Raw genomic sequence first — 25,741 nt, forward strand, 5'->3', positions numbered from 1 at the left:
TGGGCAATTAGACCCTAACTCTAACCACGCTGGGCAATTAGACCCTAACTCTAACCACACTGGGCAATTAGACCCTAACTCTAACCACGCTGGACAACTAGACCCTAACTCTAACCACGCTGGGCAATTAGACCTTAGCTCTAACCACACTGGGCAATTAGACCCTAACTCTAACCACACTGGGCAATTAGACCCCAACTCTAACCACACTGGGCAATTAGACCCTAACTCTAACCACACTGGGCAATTAGACCTTAGCTCTAACCACACTGGGCAATTAGACCCTAACTCTAACCACACTGGGCAATTAGACCTTAGCTCTAACCACACTGGGCAATTAGACCCCAACTCTAACCACACTGGGCAATTAGACCTTAGCTCTAACCACGCTGGGCAATTAGACCCTAACTCTAACCACACTGGGCAATTAGACCTTAGCTCTAACCACACTGGGCAATTAGACCCTAACTCTAACCACACTGGGCAATTAGACCTTAGCTCTAACCACGCTGGGCAATTAGACCCCAACTCTAACCACACTGGGCAATTAGACCTTAGCTCTAACCACACTGGGCAATTAGACCCTAACTCTAACCACGCTGGGCAATTAGACCCCAACTCTAACCACACTGGGCAATTAGACCTTAGCTCTAACCACACTGGGCAATTAGACCCCAACTCTAACCACACTGGGCAATTAGACCTTAGCTCTAACCACGCTGGGCAATTAGACCCTAACTCTAACCACACTGGGCAATTAGACCTTAGCTCTAACCACACTGGGCAATTAGACCCTAACTCTAACCACACTGGGCAATTAGACCTTAGCTCTAACCACGCTGGGCAATTAGACCCCAACTCTAACCACACTGGGCAATTAGACCTTAGCTCTAACCACACTGGGCAATTAGACCCTAACTCTAACCACGCTGGGCAATTAGACCCCAACTCTAACCACGCTGGGCAATTAGACCCTAACTCTAACCACGCTGGGCAATTAGACCTTAACTCTAACCACGCTGGGCAATTAGACCCTAACTCTAACCACACTGGGCAATTAGACCCTAACTCTAACCACGCTGGGCAATTAGACCTTAGCTCTAACCACACTGGGCAATTAGACCCTAACTCTAACCACACTGGGCAATTAGACCCTAACTCTAACCACACTGGGCAATTAGACCTTAGCTCTAACCACACTGGGCAATTAGACCCTAACTCTAACCACACTGGGCAATTAGACCTTAGCTCTAACCACACTGGGCAATTATACCTTAGCTCTAACCACACTGGGCAATTAGACCTTAGCTCTAACCACGCTGGGCAATTAGACCCCAACTCTAACCACACTGGGCAATTAGACCTTAGCTCTAACCACACTGGGCAATTAGACCCTAACTCTAACCACACTGGGCAATTAGACCCTAACTCTAACCACGCTGGGCAATTAGACCCTAACTCTAACCACACTGGGCAATTAGACCCTAACTCTAACCACGCTGGGCAATTAGACCCTAACTCTAACCACGCTGGGCAATTAGACCCTAACTCTAACCACGCTGGGCAATTAGACCCTAACTCTAACCACACTGGGCAATCAGACCCTAACTCTAACCACGCTGGGCAATCAGACCCTAACTCTAACCACGCTGGGCAATTAGACCCTAACTCTAACCACACTGGGCAATTCGACCCTAACTCTAACCACGCTGGACAATCAGACCCTAACTCTAACCACACTGGGCAATTAGACCCTAACTCTAACCACGCTGGGCAATCAGACCCTAACTCTAACCACACTGGGCAATTAGACCCTAACTCTAACCACACTGGGCAATTCGACCCTAACTCTAACCACGCTGGACAACTAGACCCTAACTCTAACCACACTGGGCAATTAGACCCTAACTCTAACCACGCTGGACAACTAGACCCTAACTCTAACCACACTGGGCAATTAGACCCTAACTCTAACCACGCTGGGCAATTAGACCCTAACTCTAACCACGCTGGGCAATTAGACTCTAACTCTAACCACGCTGGACAACTAGACCCTAACTCTAACCACGCTGGGCAATTAGACCCTAACTTTAACCACACTGGGCAATTAGACCCTAACTCTAACCACGCTGGGCAATTAGACCCTAACTCTAACCACACTGGGCAATTAGACCCTAACTCTAACCACGTTGGACAACTAGACCCTAACTCTAACCACGCTGGGCAATTAGACCCTAACTCTAACCACGCTGGGCAATTAGACCCTAACTTTAACCACACTGGGCAATTAGACCCTAACTCTAACCACGCTGGGCAATTAGACCCTAACTCTAACCACACTGGGCAATTAGACCCTAACTCTAACCACACTGGGCAATTAGACCCTAACTCTAAACACGCTGGACAACTAGACCCTAACTCTAACCACGCTGGGCAATTAGACCCTAACTCTAACCACACTGGGCAATTAGACCCTAACTCTAACCACGCTGGACAACTAGACCCTAACTCTAACCACGCTGGGCAATTAGACCCTAACTTTAACCACGCTGGGCAAATCAAGGCCTTCATGTCGCCGTACCCCGAACCGCACGCTGGACGCTGCCATGACCCCCACGTTATCGTCTCCATTGTCGCCATCATCATCATCATCAACATCGGTTTCTTTATTTGGAATGGTCACGTCTTCTGCATTGATTTTGTTGTCCATGTTTCCACTTGGTGGTGCGCTGTGTTGTGCTGTGCTCTGGCGTGGCGTGGTGTTGTATGTTGTCGTATGGGGCGTTTTGGTGTATTGTGGTGTGGGGTGTCGCGATATGGTGTGTCGTGGGTTGGTGTGTCGTGGGTTGGTGTGTCGTGGGTTGGTGTGTCGTGGGTTGGTGTGTCGTGGGTTGGTGTGTCGTGGGTTGGTGTGTCGTGGGGTGGTGTGTCGTGGGGTGGTGTGTCGTGGGGTGGTGTGTCGTGGGGTGGTGTGTCGTGGGGTGGTGTGTCGTGGGTTGGTGTGTCGTGGGTTGGTGTGTCATGGGGTGGTTTGTCGTGGGTTGGTGTGTCGTGGTGCGGTGTGTCGTGGTGTGTGCTCGGCCCCGCCACGTGTGTAGGTGTGCGGAGGAGGCCTCCGTGGAGAGAGACTCGTGTGCCAGGTATCACTGCTTCCCGCACACCTGTGTTTTAATTTATTACATCATCATTTTGTTTTTTGATCCATGCGATCATTTCCATCCCTATCCCGAACACCTTCACACTCCAATCCTATTCCTCTTGAGAATGCAGCACATTCCTGTACACCTGCCCTGGGTCTGTGCAAGCTATTCACACCCCGTTCGCCCGCTCACGCACCTGTCCCCCTACACGCCTTCACACCTGCCGCACCTGCCGCACCTGTACACCCTGATGTGTACCTGCACACCCCGCCTGTCGCTATAAGTGGCTGTGTCCCGAGGTGGGAGAATGGCTCAGAAGGACGCTTCATTAATATGAGTTTAACAATTCATTGAATAATACGTTCAACCCGTAACGCGCCGATGCAGTTTCAGCGCTCGCTTACTCTCGCAGAGAGAGAGAACGACTCAGAGGCGCGATGAGGAACCACAGACGAGCAGAAACTGCAGTAGCAGCCACACGATGAGCTGGCGCCAGAAATTTCCCAAGCTCTGCTGTACTCTACACATGAAGGCGTTATCGGCCAATTAACGAGTGTTCATACACGTTGGAGGAAAACCGGAGCACCTGGAGAAAACCCACTCGTGCTAGGCGACAACACCCTGTGCCATACAGATGGAACAAGTGGAGTGCACATTTAGACTGTCCGCTAAGTCGGGCTACGCGCCAGCTCCGAGAAGTGGACGTTTCGGCTCGACAGACGATGCGCCCAACGCTCTTTGCGCACAATCTCGGCGTGCCTCTCTAGTCGTGGATAAATATCGTCGCTATTTCACACAGCGTTTTCTGAGATCTCAACTTCCCTGGGCCATTCCCCCCCCCCCCCCCGGTCGCAAGGCGGTTGCACTGCTTCGCTGCAAGAATTCCAAGTCGAAAATGTTCGCGTCTCTTACACTTTAATGCGGAGGGGAATCTCAACGTTAACATGGGTTTGCATGGGGCTGTGGGATAATGAACGGGCTGGGTGGGTGATTGGGGTGGTGTCAATGCGTGTGGTGGGGTCTATGGGGATGGGAGAGTGAGCAGGGTGTTGTGTATATGGGGTGTGAGCATCTATTAAGGTCCGGTCGGCACACGTGGGGGGGGGGGGGGGGTAGAGTTGGCCCCAACCACGCCGTTCCGGCCTTAATAGGTGCTCGCCAACAGCACCAGCCCCAACACTCTGCACTACGTCTCTAGTATGGGGGGAGGGCGGGGGGATACTGGATCTGTGCCTCTGTGCGGGGTGTGCGTGTGACGGTGTGCGTGGGTGTTTGTGTCGGGTGTGGCACGCGTGGGCAGACGGACGGACAAACCAGTCACCCTGCCTGGGCCTGCCTGTCTGTGTGTGATACCACCACCACACACACACACCCGCACACACACACTTGCACACACCTGCACACACATGCCTACACACGTGCACGACTACACACCCACACATCCACTACCTATCCGTGTGTGATACCACCACACACACACACCACCTCCACACACACCCGCATCCGCATTGGCTGCACCCTACTGCCTGTCTGTGTGTGACACCATCAATGCACACATCCGCAAGTACACCCGCATGGCTACACCCCACTGCCTGTCTGTGCAATACCACGCGCCCCCACGCACACGCGCACACTCTCCTCACACGCACACTCATACGGCTACACACCCCCTGCCTGTCTGTGCGTGACACCCACCACCGCACACACACCCACAATCACACCGATACGACTACACACCCCGGGCCTGTCCGTGTGTGACATCTCTGTCGCACACCCGCATGGCTACACACCGCGGTTGCATGGCCCATGAGCGAGATGCACACCCACGCACTACACACACCCACGCACACCCCCTACACATACCCACGCCCACCCCCTACACACACCCATGCACACCCCCTACACACACCCACGGACACCCCCTACACACACCCACGGACACCCCCTACACACACCCACGCACACCCCCTACACACACACCCACACACACCCCCTACACACACCCACGCCCACCCCCTACACACACCCACGCACACCCCCTACACACACCCACGTACACCCCCTACACACACCCACGCACACCCCCTACACACACCCACGCACACCCCCTACACACACACCCACGCACACCCCCTACACACACCCACGCACACCCCCTACACACACCCACGCCCACCCCCTACACACACCCATGCACACCCCCTACACACACCCACGGACACCCCCTACACACACCCACGGACACCCCCTACACACACCCACGCACACCCCCTACACACACACCCACGCACACCCCCTACACACACCCACGCACACCCCCTACACACACCCACGCACACCTCCTACACACACCCATGCACACCCCCTACACACACCCACGCACACCCCCTACACACACCCACGCACACCCCCTACACATACCCACGCACACCCCCTACACACACCCACGCACACCCCCTACACACACCCACGCACACCCCCTACACACACCCACGCACACGCACACCCCCTACACACCCACACGCACACCCCCTACACACACCCACGGACACCCCTACACACCCACGCACACCCCCTACACACACCGACGCACACCCCCTACACGAACCCACGCACACCCCCTACACACACCCACGCACACACCCTACACACACCCACGCACACCCCCTACACACACCCACACCCCCCCACACACACACGCACACCCCTATACACACCCACATGCACACCCCCTAAACACCACCTATACACCCACGCACACCCCCTACACACACCCCCTACGCACACCCCCTAAACACCCCCTACACACCCACGCACACCCCCTACACACACACCCACACACACCCCCTACACACACCCACGCCCACCCCCTACACACACCCACGCACACCCCCTACACACACCCACGTACACCCCCTACACACACCCACGCACACCCCCTACACACACCCACGCACACCCCCTACACACACCCCCTACACACCCACGCACACCCACTACACACACCCCCTACACACCCCCTACACACACCTCCTACACACCCACGCACACCCCCTACACACACCCCCTACACACCCACACACACCCCCTACACACACATGCACACCCACTACACACACCCCCTACACACCCACGCACACCCCCTACACACCCACACACACCCCCTACACACACCCACTACACACCCACGCACACCCCCTACACACACCCCCTACACACCCACGCACACCCCCTACACACACCCCCTACACACCCACACACCCCCTACACTCACCCCCTACACACCCACACACACCCTCTACACACACCCCCTACACACCCACGCACACCCCCTACACACACCCCCTACACACCCACGCACACCCCCTACACACACCCCCTACACACCCACGCACACCCCCTACACACCCACGCACACCCCCTACACACACACTATGCACACACACACACACACCCTACACACATACACCCACTACACACACCCACTACATACACACCCCCCCACCACACACTACGTGCAATTCACCTACACACACACACATTTCCCCCCTCTTCACACATCTGTTCTCTAAACCCCCTCCACATGCACACCCTGACATGCAAGCACATACACTCTACCACAAACCACACACACCAACACAATCACTGCACACAAAGCAACACATCAACACCGCACACACACCTACCCATCCCGTATGCCCACAACCCACACACATACCACACACAAACAACACACACATACCTAACCACACCTCATACACATTCACACACACACCTCACACACAATACCCACACCTACACCCATCGCCCTCCACTCTACACAAAACAACACCCTACCTGCATCCATGCACACTCACCTACACATACGCATGCACACCATGCCCTTACCCTCCTTCCCTTACCTACCCTCCTCATACCTTACATACACACACACACACCCCAACCTACCTACCCTCCTCATACCTTACATACACATACACACACACCAACCTACCTACCCTCCTCATACCTTACATACACACACACACCAACCTACCTACCCTCCTCATACCTTACATACACACACACACACCAACCTACCTACCCTCCGCATACCTTACATACACACACACCAACCTACCTACCCTCCTCATTCCTTACATACACACACACACACACCAACCTACCTACCCTCCTCATACCTTACATACACACACACACACACCAACCTACCTACCCTCCTCATACCTTACATACACACACACACACCAACCTACCTACCCTCCTCATACCTTACATACACACACACCAACCTACCTACCCTCCTCATACCTTACATACACACACACCAACCTACCTACCCTACGCAAAACCTCCACAAACACCCCGCTGCCACCCTTCCTTCCTTGTCTCTCCACAATCATGAATACACAACCTCCACACACACCACACACACACCACACACACCACACACACACAACCTCCACACACACCACACACACACCACACACACCACACACACACAACCTGCACACACCACACACACACCACACACACACACACCACACACACACCACACACACACAACCTCCACACTCACCACACACACACCACACACACCACACACACACAACCGGCACACACCACACACACACACACACCACACACACTTACCACACACACGCCACACACACACCACACACACACCACACACACACAACCTCCACACTCACCACACACACACCACACACACTTACCACACACACACCACATACACACCACACACACACAACCTCCACACTCACCACACACACACCACACACACCACACACACACAACCGGCACACACCACACACACACACACACCACACACCCCATACACACACAATCTCAACACACACACCACACACACACAACACATCCATGCCACACACCCACCAACACCGTCTTCCCTTCCTCTCCTCTTCACACACACACACCGCCAACACTACACCCCCATACCGCACACCCGCCATCGCCGCCTTCCCTTGCCCACCTCCCCACATTCATGCACACGCCCCCTCCACACACACACACACCAACACCACACACAACGCACACACCACACACACAATCCACCCCACACACACACACCAACACACACACACAATTCACACCACACACACCAACACAACAAACACCAACACCACACACACCAACACCACACACACCAACACACACACAATCTACACCACACACACCAACACCACACACACCAACATCACACACACCACACACACCAACACCACACACACACAATTCACACCACACATACCAACACAACACACATCAACACCACACACACAATCCACACCACACACACCATCACCACATACACACAATCAACACCACACACACCACACACACAATGCACACCACACACACCTACACCACACACAATCCACACACCAACACCACACACACCAACACCACACACACAATCCACCCACCCACACACACCAACACCACACACACAATCCACGCCACACACACCAACACCACACACACCACACACACAATCCACACCACACACACCACACACACCTACACCACACACAATCCACACACCAACACCACACACAATCCACACACCAACACCACACACACCAACACCACACACACAATCCACCCACCCACACACACCAACACCACACACACCACACACACAATTCACACCACACACACCAACACCACACACACCAACACCACACACACACACCAACACCACACACACCAACACAACACACACCACATAACCCACACCACACCACACAACCCACACCACACAACCCACACCACACAACCTACACCACACAACCCACACCACACACACCACACACAATCCACACCACACACACCAACACCACACACACCAACACAACACACACCACATAACCCACACCACACAACCTACTCCACACATCCCACACAACACAACCCACACCACACACTCACACCACACAACCCACACCACACACACCCACACCACACACACCACACACAATCCACGCCACACACACCAACACCACACACACCAACACCACACACACACACCAACACCACACACACCAACACAACACACACCACATAACCCACACCACACCGCACAACCCCCACCACACAACCTACACCACACAACCTACACCACACAACCCACACCACACACACCAACACTACACACAACAACACCACATACACACACACCAACACCACACACACCAACACAACACACACCACATAACCCACACCACACCACACAACCCACACCACACAACCTACACCACACAACCCACACAACACAACCCACACCACATAACCCACACCACATCACACAACCCACACCACACAATCACACCACACAACCCACACCCACCGCCGCCACCGCCCTCCCCTCCTCCCCGTCCCCAAACAAACCCCGCCAACCGCCCCCTCCCGCCCAGGGAGAATCACAGCGAGATCGAGCGGCGTCGTCGGAACAAGATGACGGCGTACATCACGGAGCTGTGCGACATGGTGCCCACGTGCAGTGCGCTCGCGCGCAAGCCCGACAAGCTGACCATCCTGCGCATGGCCGTGTCGCACATGAAGTCGCTGCGCGGCACGGGCAACACTCCCACGGAGGGCGCCTACAAGCCCTCCTTCCTCACCGATCAGGTGCGTGCGCGTGTGTGCGCGTGCGTGCGTGGAGAGCGGCAGCGTTGGCGGTCGGTGCGCTGCGCTACGAACCCGGCGAACCCGAGGTTCAGGCAACATCGGTAGACGATTGTCTGAATCGGGTTCTGGGCCTCCCCTAGATCGACTCAGCCTCAAATGAGTACCTGGTGCGGTTTGTAAAATAATCGTCATTGGGAAGACAAAGGTGGTCGGGCGTGGTGCTGGCCACCCACCCCCTCGTGTACCGTGCCGGCCTTAATAGGTGCTCGCAGTTTGTTAAAACTAGACGGGTATTCTTTGTCTTTGTGTGCTACACCCGCCACACACACACATCCCCGTCGCACGCACAGCACGTGCCCCCAGCCAGGTGTGTGCGTGTCTACTGGCCCCACACCACAGACATGCCCCACGACGACATCTAGCCCATGTCTCCCATATGTGTCCCGTGTCTTCCTTATCCCAAGTCCCTCATCTTCTGTGTCCTGTTTCCTACGTGCCCTGCCGATTGTGTCCCATCATCCCATGTGTCCCGTGGCATGTCCCATATTCTGTAGATTCCGTGCCCCGTGTTCTGTGCCCCGTCTTGTTTGTCTACCACGTCCTCTGTGTTCCACCTCCTCTGTCTCGTGTGCTCCCCGTGTCCCCCCCCCCCCCCCCGTCAGTGCGTCCCGCTCGCTCCACCCCCTCCCCCATTACCTGTGGTCTCTGCCCCCCCCGCCCCCCCCACCCCCCGTCCACACTCAACACCCCCCCCCCTCCCCCATTACCTGTGGTCTCTGCCCCCCCCGCTCGCCTCGCCGGCCCGCAGGAGCTGAAGCACCTGATCCTGGAGGCGGCCGACGGCTTCCTGTTCGTGGCGGCGTGCGAGACGGGGCGGATCATCTTCGTGTCGGACTCGGTGACGCCCGTGCTGAACCAGCCGCAGTCCGAGTGGTTCGGCGGCACCCTCTACGACCAGACGCACCCCGACGACGTCGACAAACTCCGCGAGCAGCTCAGCACCTCGGAGAGCGCCATGACGGGTACGGGAGCGGTGGCGCAGCGCTTAGCGCGCCACCCGTTCTTGAAGCCGAGTTCGATTCCCGCTCACGGCTAACACCGGTGACGATCGTCTGAACCGGGTCTTCCGGGCTCTCCTAAGGTCGACTCGGCCTCAAATGAGTACCCGGTGCGGTGTGTGAACATCGCCACTGGGGAGACAAAGGCGGTCGGGCGTGGTGCTGGCCACCCACCCCCTCGTGTACAGTGACGGCCTTCATAGGTGCTCGCTAACAGCGCTTGCCCCAACAGTCTGTTCAGGCTATATGTTTGCCTTTGTTGGAAGAAGTGAGAACGAGAGGAGGGGTAAACAGGGCAGCCTCGGAGGGAGTGGGGGCGTGAGGGGGGGGGGAGTGAGAGAGGGGGGGAGTGGAGGGAGAGAGGGATGCATGCAGGCTGGGAAGGAGTGGACGCAGGGAGGGAAAGAGTCATGAAGGGATGTAAGAAGGGAGGGAGAGGAGGCAGAGATTGTTGACGAGTTCACCAAGCACCCCGTGGCCACGCCGCCTCAACTCCCTGACTCGGTGGTCGCCCAGCGGCACAGTGGCCACACGTTCAGTTCTCTTGAGCCCGTGGTCTGGACAAGGCTGAGAGCTTGAGCCCGTGCCACGCTGCCGCGCACCGCCTGCGTGTTGACTCGGCTCGTCCCCGGTTCGCCTGCTCTGATGGGATCCCCTCGCCGCAGACAACATCAGGGTCGCAACTGAAGAGCCGAGCTCACCGTGTGTGTGCGGTGGCAGTCGCCAAACGCGCCCAGTGCGGGGAGACGTTCGACGGCTCGAGAAGAAGCTCTGTCCAACGTCTTGAGCGAGGGAGCGTTTGCCGGCTTCTGGCTGACAAGGGGCTGCAAGACACTCTGCCCGGCAGGGAGTCGTGGGTCGAAGAGAGTCGCGAGGAACGAGTGAGACGAGGAAGGTGCTGGAGTGAGCAGTGGCCGCTAGAGGGCATCCTCGTCACATCGCTTGCGGACAGACGCGCGCACACGCGCATGCACCCCCCCTCCCCTTCCTTGCCTGTCTCTCTCTCCCCCTGTCTCTCTCTCCCTGTCTCACTCTCCCTGTCTCACTCTCCCTGTCTCACTCTCCCTGTCTCACTCTCCCTGTCTCTCTCTCTCCCTGTCTCACTCTCCCGCTCCCTCTCTCTCCCTGTCTCTCTCTCCCTGTCTCACTCTCCCTGTCTCACTCTCACTGTCTCACTCTCCCTGTCTCTCTCTCCCTGTCTCTCTCTCCCTGTCTCACTCTCCCTGTCTCACTCTCCCTGTCTCTCTCTCTCCCTGTCTCACTCTCCCTGTCTCTCTCTCCCTGTCTCACTCTCCCTGTCTCACTCTCCCTGTCTCTCTCTCCCTGTCTCACTCTCACTGTCTCTCTCTCCCTGTCTCTCTCTCCCTGTCTCACTCTCCCTGTCTCACTCTCCCTGTCTCTCTCTCTCCCTGTCTCACTCTCCCTGTCTCTCTCTCCCTGTCTCTCCCTCTCCCTGTCTCTCTCTCCCTGTCTCTCTCTCCCTGTCTCTCTCTCCCTGTCTCTCTCTTCCTGTCTCTCTCTCCCTGTCTCTCTCTCCCTGTCTCTCTCTCCCTGTCTCACTCTCCCTGTCTCACTCTCCCTGTCTCACTCTCCCTGTCTCACTCTCCCTGTCTCACTCCCCCTGTCTCTCTCCCTGTCTCTGTCTCTCTCTCTGTCTCACTCTCCCGCTCCCTCTCATCTTTTCGCCGCAAGACAAAAAACAAGAGGGGACGGTGGGGTGTGTGTGGAGAATTGGAAACCGCCCAAGAAATGCGGGCCGACAAAAAGACACAAAATAATCGCGAGCAGCGCGGAGCAGCGAAGGGTTCCCGGAATCGCGGGGCCGGAGCGCCGCGCCGAGCCGAACGCCGCCGCTTTCCAAGAATCCCGACTCGTTAGGGCGCATTCCTCACCCGGGGGCGGGGCCGGGGGGGGAAGAAAGAGGAGGTAAGCGGGTCAGACTGGGAGGGAGGGAGGGAGACGAGGGAGGGAGGGAGGGAAGGGTGAGGAGCAGAGGGGGGTATTGGAGGAATCTATTATTTATGTTCCTACCTACGTGACTTTACCTAAAGAACCAAAGAGTAGGGGAATGGAGTGGAGGAGGGATGGCAGAGGGAGACATGCGCGGATCACTGCGGAGAGGGAGTGGAGGCGTGGAGGGAGGAAGGGATCACGGGAAAGATAAAAAGCCAAAGTGATTTCCTCGCACTGCCGCCGACGTGGTGGCCATCTCCTGTGTACGGGCCCGAGCCAGCGCAGACAGAAGATTACACGTTCATATGGCGGGGGCGAGTCTCTCCATCGGACAAACACTGATGGAAACAAGAGGTGGGGGGTGGGGGGGATAATGACGTGCGTTGTGCATGATGGTCTCGCTGTGTGCGGGGTTTGTAAAAGGTGTGTGTGTATAGGTGTCTGTATAAGTGTGTGTGTGTATAGGTGTGTGCGTGTGTGTACAGGTGTGTCTGTATAAGTGTGTGTATAGGTGTGTGCGTGTGTGTGTACATGTGTGTCTGTATAGGTGTGTGCGTGTGTGTGTACAGGTGTGTCTGTATAGGTGTGTGCGTGTGTGTACAGGTGTGTCTGTATAGGTGTGTGTGTGTAGGTGTGTGCGTGTGTGTGTATACGGGATGTGAGCCTCTGAGAAGGCCTGCCTGGTGCCTCACAAGGGGGTGGTGTGGTGAGGCCTCAACAACGCCATTCAGGCCCCAACACTCTGCACTACGTCTCTAGTAGGGGGAGGGTGGGGGGATACTGGATCTGTGCCTCTGTGCGGGGTGTGCGTGTGACGGTGTGCGTGGGTGTTTGTGTCGGGTGTGGCACGCGTGGGCAGACGGACGGACAAACCAGTCACCCTGCCTGGGCCTGCCTGCCTGTGTGTGATACCACCACACACACACACCCGCACCTACATACATCCGCACACACACATACACCCGCACCTACACACACCCGCACACACACACCCGCACACACACACGCACATCTACACACCGCTGCTTGTGTGACACCACCACCGCAAACCCATACTTACACACACACACACGCTTACACCTACACACACGTACACACATCATTACCTATCTGTGTGTGACACCACCACTACAATTACTGCACAAAATACCACGTCACGTTAAAAGTTTGTTCACTTAATTTTGCAAAAATTCGAGCTCTGAGAAAGTAGTTTTTTAAAATTGCAATTAACACCGCCCCCACCCCCACCCGGAGTGAGGATACGAGGTCACTCGAGATATCAGAAGTCGTTCTGTGATATCTCCTTCAGCGGACCGTTCTCGTCACGTGGTGATGCACTGCTCGCTGGCCGTGAGAGGTTTCGAACGGAAACCGCTCTCGTGCCGTGACTGTCCGCAGCGCGATTGCAATGAATTTGGTGAAGATTAACAAAACAGACCCGACACGCATGTGGTTTGTGTTGTGCACGCCCGCGACACGTGTGTACCGCGTCCACACGTCGAGTGTGCGGGGAGCGGTGGCACGGCGGTTTAGCGCCACCGCACTGCGAACCCAAGCGGCCAGGGTTCGTTTCCCCGTCCACGGCTCTCGTCAGCGGCGAGTGACATCCGAGGCTGACTCGGCCAGCCAGTGCCGTGGTGCAAAACACGAGCGCTGGGGGAGACAAAGGCGGCTTGGGTACGGCGGTGCTGACCACCCCGTCCCTCCCTCCCCACGACCCGGGTTCGCGCGGCAACGCCGGCCCCTTGATAGGCGCTCGCCGGGGCACTTGTCCTAACGGTCTTTAGAGGCCACCTGGGGGACCTTTGTCTCTAGATGCACAACGACGTGCCCGCGCAGCCTCGCGCAGAGGCGATGCAGCTGAAACAAAGAACGCGGGACTCGCGGCACCGTCGCCGGCGGGCAGAGCGAGAGTCGCCCCCCCCACCCTTGTCGACGCGGGACGAGTGCCGCAGCCCCCCCCCACTCACCGATCCGGGACCCCCCCAACACGCAGGGGGTAGTGGGAGGGGGGGGGAGACCGTCGGGGTCAAGGGTGCACGTGACCCGCCTCTGGGAAAGATTCTGATTGCGAAGTGCCGGGGACGCCGTGGGGGTCTCGGACGCAGGCAGCCAGAGGGGGTCTCGAAGCAGGTGGCCGGAACGATCCATTCTGAACTCCTCCCAGTCAACCTCTACTCAGTGGGAGGTCGCTCCTTCTGCTCTGCTGGCCCCCCGTCACCCCAGCGATTTGGAACTCCCTGCCCCCCCCCACCACCCTCGCAGCCGCACGCGCTGCGGGCTCCATGCCCCTGCTCGAGTGCAGGCTCCACATCTCTCTCTACCGCCCCGTCTCCTCCGTCTATGAGTAGTGACCCTCTGCCTCTCTCCCTCGTCTCGAGCGCACGGTGTAGCCGCGACACGCTGGGCGAGCCGCGCACCTGCGGCTCTGCGCTAGACGCCACGCAAACCCACACCTCAGTGACGGCCACCTCGATCGTCTTAGCGGGGGGGTGGGTAGCTGAGGGGGCACGTGGATGTAGGGGTGGTCGTGGTGGCTCCCCGGGTTGGGGGGTTCCTTTGGGGTAACCAGGAGGCGCAGGGAGGGGACAGCCAAGGGGACAACAAGGGGTCGTCGTCTGGGGTGGCTGACAAGGCCAGGGGGGTGACTGAGGGGGGTTCAGGAGTAACCCCCCCCCCTCCCATGCCCCCCCCCCCCACCGGCCCCCTCCCCGTGCTGTTGCTCAGGCCGCATCCTGGACCTGAAGACGGGCACCGTGAAGAAGGAGGGCCAGCAGTCGTCCATGCGCATGTGCATGGGCTCGCGGCGCTCCTTCATCAGCCGCATGCGGTAGGGGGCGGGTGGCGTGACCCCCAACACTACCACTACTACTACACTACTACTACTACACTACTACTACTACACTACTACTACTACACTACTACTACTACACTACTACACTACCACTACTCATACTCCAACACTACTACTACACTACTACTACACTACCACTACTACACTACCACTACTCATACTCCAACACTACTACTACTACACTACTACTACACTACTACTACACTACCACTACTACTACTACACTACCACTACTCATACTCCAACACTACTACTACTACACTACCACTACTACTACACTACTACTACTACTACACTACTACTACTACACTACTACACTACCACTACTCATGCTCTAACACTACTACTACACTACTACTACACTACTACTACACTACCACTACTACACTACCACTACTCATACTCTAACACTACTACTACACTACCACTACTCATACTCCAACACTACTACTACTACACTACCACTACTACTACACTACTACTACTACACTACTACTACTACACTACTACACTACCACTACTCATACTCCAACACTACTACTACTACACTACTACACTACCACTACTCATACTCCAACACTACTACTACTACACTACTACTACTACACTACTACTACACTACTACTACTACACTACTACTACACTACCACTACTACACTACCACTACTCATACTCCAACACTACTACTACTACACTACTACACTACCACTACTCATACTCCAACACTACTACTACTACACCACTACTACATTACTACACTACACTACTACTACTACACTACTACTACACTACCACTACTCATACTCCAACACTACTACTACTACACTACCACTACTACACTACTACTACCACTACTCATACCTACACTACTACTACACTACTACTACTACACTACTACACTACCACTACTCATACTCCAACACTACTACTACTACACTACTACACTACCACTACTCATACTCCAACACTACTACTACTACACCACTACTACACCACTACACTACTACTACACTACCACTACTCATACTCCAACACTACTACTACACTACTACTACTCATACTCCAACACTACTACTACTACACCACTACTACACTACTACTACTACACTACTACTACACTACCACTACTCATACTCCAACACTACTACTACACTACTACTACTACACTACTACTACTACACTACTACTACACTACCACTACTACTACACTACTACTACACTACTACTACTCATACTCCAACACTACTACTACTACACCACTACTACTACACTACTACTACTACACTACTACTACACTACCACTACTACACCACTACTACTACACTACCACTACTCATACTCCAACACTACTACTACTACACTACTACTACTACACTACTACTACTACACTACTACTACACTACCACTACTCATACCTACACTACTACTACTACACTACTACTACTACATTAACACTACTACTACACTACCACTACTCATACTCCAACACTACTACTACTACACTACCACTACTACTACACTACTACTACACTACCACTACTACTACTACACTACTACACTACTACACTACTACTACTACACTACTACTACACTACTACACTACTACTACACTACTACTACACTACTACTACTACACTACTACTACACTACTACTACTACACTACTACTACACTACTACTACACTACTACTACTACACTACCACTACACATACACTACTACTACGCTACTACGACATACACTAACACTACTTCTACATACACTAACACGACTACTACTACTACATACACCACACTACTAATACACTACTACTACACTACTTCTACATACACTAACACGACTACTACTACTACTGCATATACTACCACTACTAATACGACAGTATTACGACTACTACCCCTAACACGATTCCCTTACACCAACGCTGCCAGTCCTTATACTACCAATACACATACCCGAACACTAACCCTACTGCCTCTGATACTAACACTACCCCTACTACTCCTCACACTACCCTAATCCTATCCATAACACGAATACCCCTAAGCCTACCCCTCTCCTTAACCATAAACCTATCGCTGGTTCTAACCCTATACCCAACTCTTATGCCTGATTCTGCCAATCAACCCCTCCCTGACCCTGTGCTGAACCCTGACGCGTGCCAGGTGCGGCACGGCGCCCGTGGACCCGGTCACTGCCAACCGCTTGGGTCACCTCCGCAACCGCTACCGGTGAATGGGGGTCACAGGGTCATGGTGGACACGGGGGTCACCGTGGGGTTACGGGGTCACGGTGGGGACACAGGGTCATGGTAGACACGGGGGTCACAGTAGACACGGGGGTCACCGTGGGGTCACTGGGGTCACGGTGGGGACACGGGGGTCACCGTGGGGACACTGGGGTCACCGTGGGGTCACAGGGTCATGGTAGACACGGGGGTCACGGTGGACACGGGGGTCACCGTGGGGTCACGGGGGTCATGGTGGGGACACGGGGGACACAGGGGTCACAGGGTCATGGTGGACACGGGGGTCACCGTGGGGTCACGGTGGGGACACGGGGTCACCGTGGGGACACGCGGGTTCACGGTGGATGCGGGGGTCACGGTGGGGACACGGGGGTCACGGTGGGGACACGAGGGTCACGGTGGGGACATGGGGGTGAAACCGTGGTCAGTCCGTAAGCTCCGTCGCGGGCAGCGAAACCCGACACTCCCCCGGCGTGCGGCGAGGATCAGCGTCAGGTTCCTAAGAAATACATGAACATCGTCAGAATCTACAACAATCATAATCCCGGCATTCTGGCGTCGGCGGACAGACGGCGAGAGACATCCTTCTGTGTGTGTGTTGTGTGTGTGGTGTGTGTGCGTGTGTGTGGTTTGCGTGTGGTGTGGTATGTGCGTGTGTTGTGTGTGTGGTGTGTGTCTGTTGTGTGTGTTGTGTGTGTGGGGTGTGTGTGGTGTGTGTGCGTGTGTTGTGTGGTGTGTGTGTTGTGTGTGTGCGTGTGTTGTGTGTTGTGCGTGTGGTGTGTGTTTTGTGTGGTGTGTGCATGTGTTGTGTGTGGTGTGTGTGCGTGTGTTGTGTGGTGTGTGCGCATGTGTGGTGTGTGTGGTGTGTGTGTGGTGTGTGTGGTGTCTGTTTTGTGTGGTGTGTGTGTGTGTGGTGTGTGTTAGGAGCGGTAGTGTCGTGGTTAGCGCACTGCGCTACCAACCCGAATTCAATTCTCGGTCGGCCTTCACAGCTGCTCGCGAACAGCACTTGCCCCAACAGTCTGTTGAAGGCCACAAGGGGATCTTTTGTCTTTGTAAAAATTGTTTGCGCGTGCGGCGTTTGTGTGTGTGATGTGTGAACACATATGAGATAACATACATTATGATGATAACGATGTTGATCATTGGTGACCAAGTAATGGTGATGATGTGCGAGTGGTGGATGATGGGCGATGACGATCTTGGCAATGATGGCGATGATGATGATGGTGACAGTGCCGGATGATTCTCGTACCAAAAGTAGCCACATATGTAGCTACTTTTGCTACTGCACGTGTAGCTACTACACATGTAGTAGCTACATGTGTAGTAGCTACACGTGTAGTAGCTACACGTGTAGTAGCTACACGTGCAGCAGCTACACGTGTAGCTACTACACGTGTAGTAGCTACACGTGTAGTAGCTACACGTGTAGTAGCTACACGTGCAGCAGCTACACGTGTAGCTACTACACGTGTAGTAGCTACACGTGTAGTAGCTACACGTGTAGTAGCTACACTAGTAGCTACACGTGCAGTAGCTACACGTGCAGTAGCTACACGTGTAGTAGCTACACTAGTAGCTACACATGTAGTAGCTACATGTGCAGTAGCTACACGTGTAGTAGCTACACGTGCAGTAGCTACATGTGCAGTAGCTACTACATGTGTAGTAGCTACTACACATGTAGTAGCTACATGTGTAGCTACTACATGTGTAGTAGCTACACATGTAGTAGCTACATGTGCAGTAGCTACGGGCCCCGCACTTTCAAGGGCCCCGTGCTAAATGCTTTCAAGCTATCAATTCCGGTTCAGTGATCCTGCACTTGCTCTATTACTATAGTACTATACTGCCTTAAACTTTTATGAACGACTGGGTGTTTACGGTTAGAGATTTGTCGTGTTGTCTGGCTGTATAGCAAATGAAAAATTACAATTACTTTACTATGCAAGTGAAACATTTTATGTTTTAATATTTACGTGTTTTTTTTATTATTATTTAAGGCCCCTGAATACCATATGCTGCAGGCCCTGCACTCGCTTAATCCGGCACTGGGTGGCGATGATGATGGCGATGATGGCGATGATGATGATGATGGCGATGATGATGGCGATGATGATGGTGATGATGATGATGTTGATGATGATGGCGATGATGATGATGATGGCGATGATGGCGATGATGATGGTGATGATGATGATGTTGATGATGATGGCGATGATGATGATGATGATGGCGATGATGGCGATGATGATGGCGATGGCGATGATGATGATGGCGATGATGATGGCGATGAAGATGATGATGGCGATGATGATGATGATGATGGCGATGATGATGATGGCGATGATGATGGCGATGGCGATGATGATGATGATGGCGATGATGGCGATGATGATGGTGATGATGATGATGTTGATGATGATGGCGATGATGATGATGATGGCGATGATGGCGATGATGATGGTGATGATGATGATGTTGATGATGATGGCGATGATGATGATGATGATGGCGATGATGGCGATGATGATGGCGATGGCGATGGCGATGATGATGATGGCGATGATGATGGCGATGAAGATGATGATGGCGATGATGATGATGATGATGGCGATGATGATGATGGCGATGATGATGGCGATGGCGATGATGATGGCGATGATGGCGATGATGATGATGATGATGGCGATGAAGATGATGATGGCGATGATTTTGATGATGATGGTGATGATGGCGATGATGATGATGATGGCGATGATGGCGATGATGGCGATGATGATAATGATGGCGATGATGATGGCGATGATGATGATGGCGATGATGATGATGGCGATGATGATGATGGCGATGATGATGATGATGATGACGACGTTGACGAGGTGGTGGCACTGACGCGGTGTCCCCGCCGCACGCAGGAACAGCCTGGGCCCCGTGAAGGAGGGCGAGGCGCAGCACGCCGTGGTGCACTGCACGGGCTACATCAAGGCCTGGCCGCCCGCCGGTGAGACGTTAAAGAGCCCCCAGGGCAGCCCTGCCACACGCCGCCAGCTTGCCAACGCAATGCCCGGCCGCCTTTGTCTCTCTCTCTCCCAGTGCCAATGTTGACACACGACGCACTGTGTGTGAACGTCAACGCCGAGTTGAGCCAGGAGAGGGCCCACTGCTGCTGCCCGTGAGCGGGAATCGAACTCGGACCACCGGAGTTCGTCGCTCAACGCGCTAACCGCTACGCCACCGCTCCCCACAACACACGCACACAACCACGTGCACGCAGACACGCGCACACACACACGACCACGTGCACGCAGACACGCGCACACACACACGACCACGTGCACGCAGACACGCGCACACACACACGCGCACACGCGTCCTGCTCGGGTGTTGTGAGATTTCTAACCATGCACGGTATTTGTGTATCAATAAAATACCAATTTCCGAGGACTCAAGGGGGAGGCAGTGGTGGGGGGGGGGGGCTCAACCCCCCCCCCCACCACCACCCCTCCATTGGATCCGCCACTGCAATAACTGCAGGTGCACACAAACACACAAAACTAAAAATACGAAGGTCTTCCGTATAGCCTTGAGCAGACTATATCGTGGCAAGGGCTGTTCGAGAGCTCCTATGCAGGTCGACACGGCAGACGAGGGTGTGTGTGGCCACGCACCGCGTCAGGAACTCATTTAAGGTTGAGTCGACCGACGGGAGGCTCAGGACTAGATCACATATTTCGGGAATCGAACTTGGGTCAACCCCGGGTTCATAGCAAAGTGCGCTAATCACTACGCCACCGCTCCCCCCACGCGCACACCGATGCACGCGCTCGCATCGCACTCTGCCAAACTTTCCTCGCTCGCGTGATTCGCTTCTTCCTGTCCTCCTCTTCCCCCCCTCGCACCCCTCCCCCTCTCCCCTCCCCATCGCCCTGTTTCCCTCTCCCCCTTTTTCTCTCCCCGTCTCCCCCCCATCTCCCCCCCCCATCTCCCCGTCTCCCTCCCCATCTCCCTGTCTCCCTCCCGGTCTCTCTCCCCATCTCCCCCCCATCTCCCCCCCATCTCCCCACCTCCCCGTCTCCCCCCCCCCCCCATCTCCCTCCCCCCCCACCTCCCCATCTCCCTCCCCATCTCCCCGTCTCCCTCCCGGTCTCTCTCCCCATCTCCCCCCCATCTCCCCACCTCCCCGTCTCCCCCCCCTATCTCCCTCCCCCCCACCTCCCCGTCTCCCTCCCCATCTCCTCGTCTCTCTGCTCCCGTTTATTTTCTCCCCCCGCTCGTCCCCCGCCTCCGTCCCTGCTCCCCCTCTCTCCCCTCTGCCCGAATAGTTGCGAATGTTGCTGTTTTTCTGCCAGGGCGCCGCAGCTGACGATGCTGCCTCGTGTCACTTTGTTTTGATGTGTTTATAATTTCATAGGGCGCCGCACAGGCACACACGCACACAAAGACACCCCATATAGATAACGCAGCCTGTTGAGGAAAGTGCTGTTAGCGAGTAGCCCATCCACGAAGGTCGGCACAGCACTCGAGGGGTCGGTGTGACCAGCGCCATGCTCCAACGAACGCCTTTGACTCCACAGTGCTGATGTTTACACAACGCACCAGGTACTATATATTTTCAAGGTTGAGTCCACCTAGAGGAGGCCTTGGACCGATTTAGATAATGGTCAGTGGTGTTGGCCGCGATCAGGACTCGAACTCTGGTCGCCGGGTTCGTCAGCGCGACACGCGAACCGCTCCCCATGCACACGCGCGCACAGACACGTGTGTTTTTTAATAACGCATCTCATGATGCGTGGCGATGTGTGTGCGTGTCAGAGGACACGTGCTGTGTGTGTGTGTTGCTGTGCGTGTATCTGTTGATGTGTGCAGCTGTGTTTGCTGGCGTGTGTAGGGAGCGGTGGCGCAGTGGTTAGCGCACTGTGCCACGAGATAGGAGACCCGAGTTTGATTTCCGCTCGCGGCCAACACCGGTGACGAATACATTAACCATTCCTGGGCCTCCCCTAGGTCGACTCAGCCTTAAGTATCCGGTGCTGTAAACATCAGCAATCTGGAGATAAAGGCTGACCACACCACCCCTCGTGCACTGTGCCAGTCTTCATCGGTGCTCGCGAACAGCACTTGCCCCATGGGTCTGGTAAAGGCTATACAGGGGATCTTTGTCTGTGTTGTTGTGTGTTGGTGTCTGGCGCAGTGGCTCGCACGTTGCGCAATGAACCCGGTGACCCGATTTAAATTCTGAGCTAAAGGCAACGTCGGTGATGATTGGCGTCTGCAGACCCGGGCTTCCCCTACGTCTACTCGGCCTTAAATGGGTACCTAGTGTGGTGGTAAACACCGCCATAGGGGAAACAAAGGCGGTCAGGCATGACGCATCCTGGGAGATTCTGCAGAAACCGACAAAATCCAGACTGTTGGGGCAGGTCACACCGCACACGGCCGCCTTTGTCTCCCCAGTGTCGAGTCGACCTAGGGGATTGTTATCGGGCACGTGCAGGAGTCGAACTCGGGTGGCCCGGGTTGGTGGCGCTGCGCCACCGCTCCCACCGGCGAGGCCGAGTCCACCGCGTGCCCGACAGCCCCCGCAGCAGGCGGCCCCGGCAGGCGGCCCGGCGGGGCACGGCGGGGCACGGCGGGGGGCCGGGCAGAGCGACCCCGCAAACATCCCCCTCGACCGCGCGCCGTGGGGCCCTGGACTCGCGATGTCGCCCTCCCCCAGACCCCCCCCCCTCCCCCAGACCCCCCCCCCTCCCCCAGACCCCCTCCCTCCCCCAGACCCCCCCCTTCCCCCAGACCCCCCCCCCCCCCTCTGTAAATCAGCCCCACGTCGCCGGCGCCCTCACGCCGCCAAGGGCAGCGGCGGTAACGCTCCGGTTTGATGTCTCCGGCCAAAACGTGGCGCACCGAGTCTGACGAGCCCGTCCCAAGCTCTACGCGCAAATGTTGTCTTTGTGTTCGTGCTGTCCGCTTCAGGACAGTGCGTTTCGCTCTCTTCTGGTTGTCGCGCCAGCTGCGGTCGGCGGCGGACGGCTCTGAGCCGGCGCTTTCGAGTGCAGAGGGCCGGCGGATCGCGTGGAGATCTGCGTGGAGTCTCCCGAATCCCTCCCGGGCTATGCAACGGCAGCACGGCGCGTCGGGTTGGCGAGGATCTCGCGAGCGCTGTGCCCTCTCGTGCGGCCGCGGGGCTCTCCGGAGCGGAACTCTCGTCGTCTCGGACGGCGTTGGCCAAATCCCTTCCCAACGCAGCGGGAGATTTCGAGACTCGGCGATGATGTTTTGTAGAGAAGCGATCCACGCCGTGAGTCATCTTCCCCTGTCGGTCGGCCCCCCAAGTCACGCTCGCCACGCGGAGCCGAGCAGCGACGCTCGGTACGGAGCTTTACTAGAGCGGCACGAGCGCCTGATCTCGCGTGAATCCGCCAGCTGCGAGCGGGTGTGCCCGGCCTCCTCCGCCAGGTGTCTACCCCAGGTGCGCCACCTCCCTTCCGCGCAGGCGAGAGCCGTTCCGCGTGGCGTCGAGGCGTGACGGGTGCTTCCCTCTCCTCCCCCTCCCCCCCCAGGCATGACCATGACGGAGGAGGACTCGGAGGCGTCGCAAGGGAGCAAGTACTGCCTGGTCGCCATCGGCCGCCTCCAGGTGAATTCGGACGGAGCACTGCATCCAGTAGACCTCTCGCTGTGGGCCGAGACTAATAGTCACGCGGCACCTACTCCAGTCGACAAGCGAGCCGGAAAATATTGAGTGAGGAATGAAGCCGCCGTGCAAAGTGCCCCGGCACCCACTGGGGCGGCGTCTCCATCCCTTGTCCAGCGGCGAGGCTCTCGTGGTCCGCGTATGCCAACGTCGTGCCAACATTGCGCCCAAGTTGTGCCCAAGTTGTGCCAACGTTGTGCCCAAGTTGTGCCAACGTTGTGCCAACGTTGTGCCCAAGTTGTGCCAACGTTGTGCCCAAGTTGTGCCCGCCGCCCATGTGGTGTGAACCCCCCACTCATTGCGTGTGCCACTGCTGGCAACTCACCGTGCAAGCTGTAAAAGCACGCACTCACACACACACACACGTACACGCACCAATAGTAACCAATGACCGCGATTGGCCACTAAGTGACGTTGACGTCAGCACGGAGCCTGCGCCAGGCCGTGTACACTTCGAGGCGCGTGAATTCTCGAAGGCTCGCTGGCAGGATGTCACGGGACAGACCCAGCAGGTCCCATGGGTTGACTGACTGAGATGGATGGCAGATGCACCAGTTGTACCTCCTACTGTGCCAACTTGCTGAATTTTATCCACTCTGCTCGTTGTTGTGAGCGTCGCTCCTCTGCCATCCATTGTTACTGGAGGGCGACCGCCTCCAACTGCCCAGTAGCGTCCTTCACGAGCCGATCTTGACACCGCTGGTACCAGTCTTCGACAAGTCCACTCAGCTCCATATCTTCTCCAGTCCACGTCGCGCCCTTTTAGCCCCCTCTATCCGGCCAAACGCGCGCACGCGGACACACTGGCACACTCACTCTCGCGGGCGCGCACATGCCGGCGCGCCGCTTCCTCGCGGGGTGCGCGCTCACACAGCCGGCTGCTGCCCCGGCAACCGGGCAGAGAGGAGCGCCAAGAGCTCTCGCGCGGCACCGCGGCCCCGCGCCCAGAGCCGGAGCTGCAGCGCGAGGAGGAGCACCGACCGCCGCCCCAGATGTCCGCGCGCGTGTTTTGTTGTTCTCGTTGAGCATCGCAGCTGTTGCCGCGTCGCCCTGGAGCCGACTGCCAGCTGTGCGGTGGATGTGGGGGGGGGGGGCAGAGAGCGGCCGCCCGTGTCCAGTGA

General features: G+C 56.1%; 1 protein-coding gene across 1 annotated transcript in view; it reads left to right on the forward strand.

Moving 5' to 3' along the window:
* Window positions 1-9,597: 9,597 nt before the first annotated feature.
* LOC144740809 (aryl hydrocarbon receptor nuclear translocator-like) overlaps window positions 9,598-25,741 on the forward strand; it is a gene marked incomplete at its 3' end in the record, with an annotated part of 53,823 nt that continues 37,679 nt past the window's right edge. The window contains exons 1-6 of the mRNA XM_078623525.1: window positions 9,598-9,812; window positions 10,621-10,834; window positions 15,551-15,653; window positions 17,841-17,906; window positions 20,845-20,930; window positions 24,487-24,563. Coding sequence (XP_078479651.1) covers window positions 9,639-9,812; window positions 10,621-10,834; window positions 15,551-15,653; window positions 17,841-17,906; window positions 20,845-20,930; window positions 24,487-24,563 — 720 coding nt within the window. The remainder of the gene's footprint in view (window positions 9,813-10,620; window positions 10,835-15,550; window positions 15,654-17,840; window positions 17,907-20,844; window positions 20,931-24,486; window positions 24,564-25,741) is intronic.

The sequence above is a fragment of the Lampetra planeri genome, unplaced genomic scaffold (genome assembly GCF_965212315.1).
Source record: "Lampetra planeri unplaced genomic scaffold, kcLamPlan1.2.h2 scaffold_304, whole genome shotgun sequence".
Lineage (NCBI taxonomy): Eukaryota > Metazoa > Chordata > Hyperoartia > Petromyzontiformes > Petromyzontidae > Lampetra > Lampetra planeri.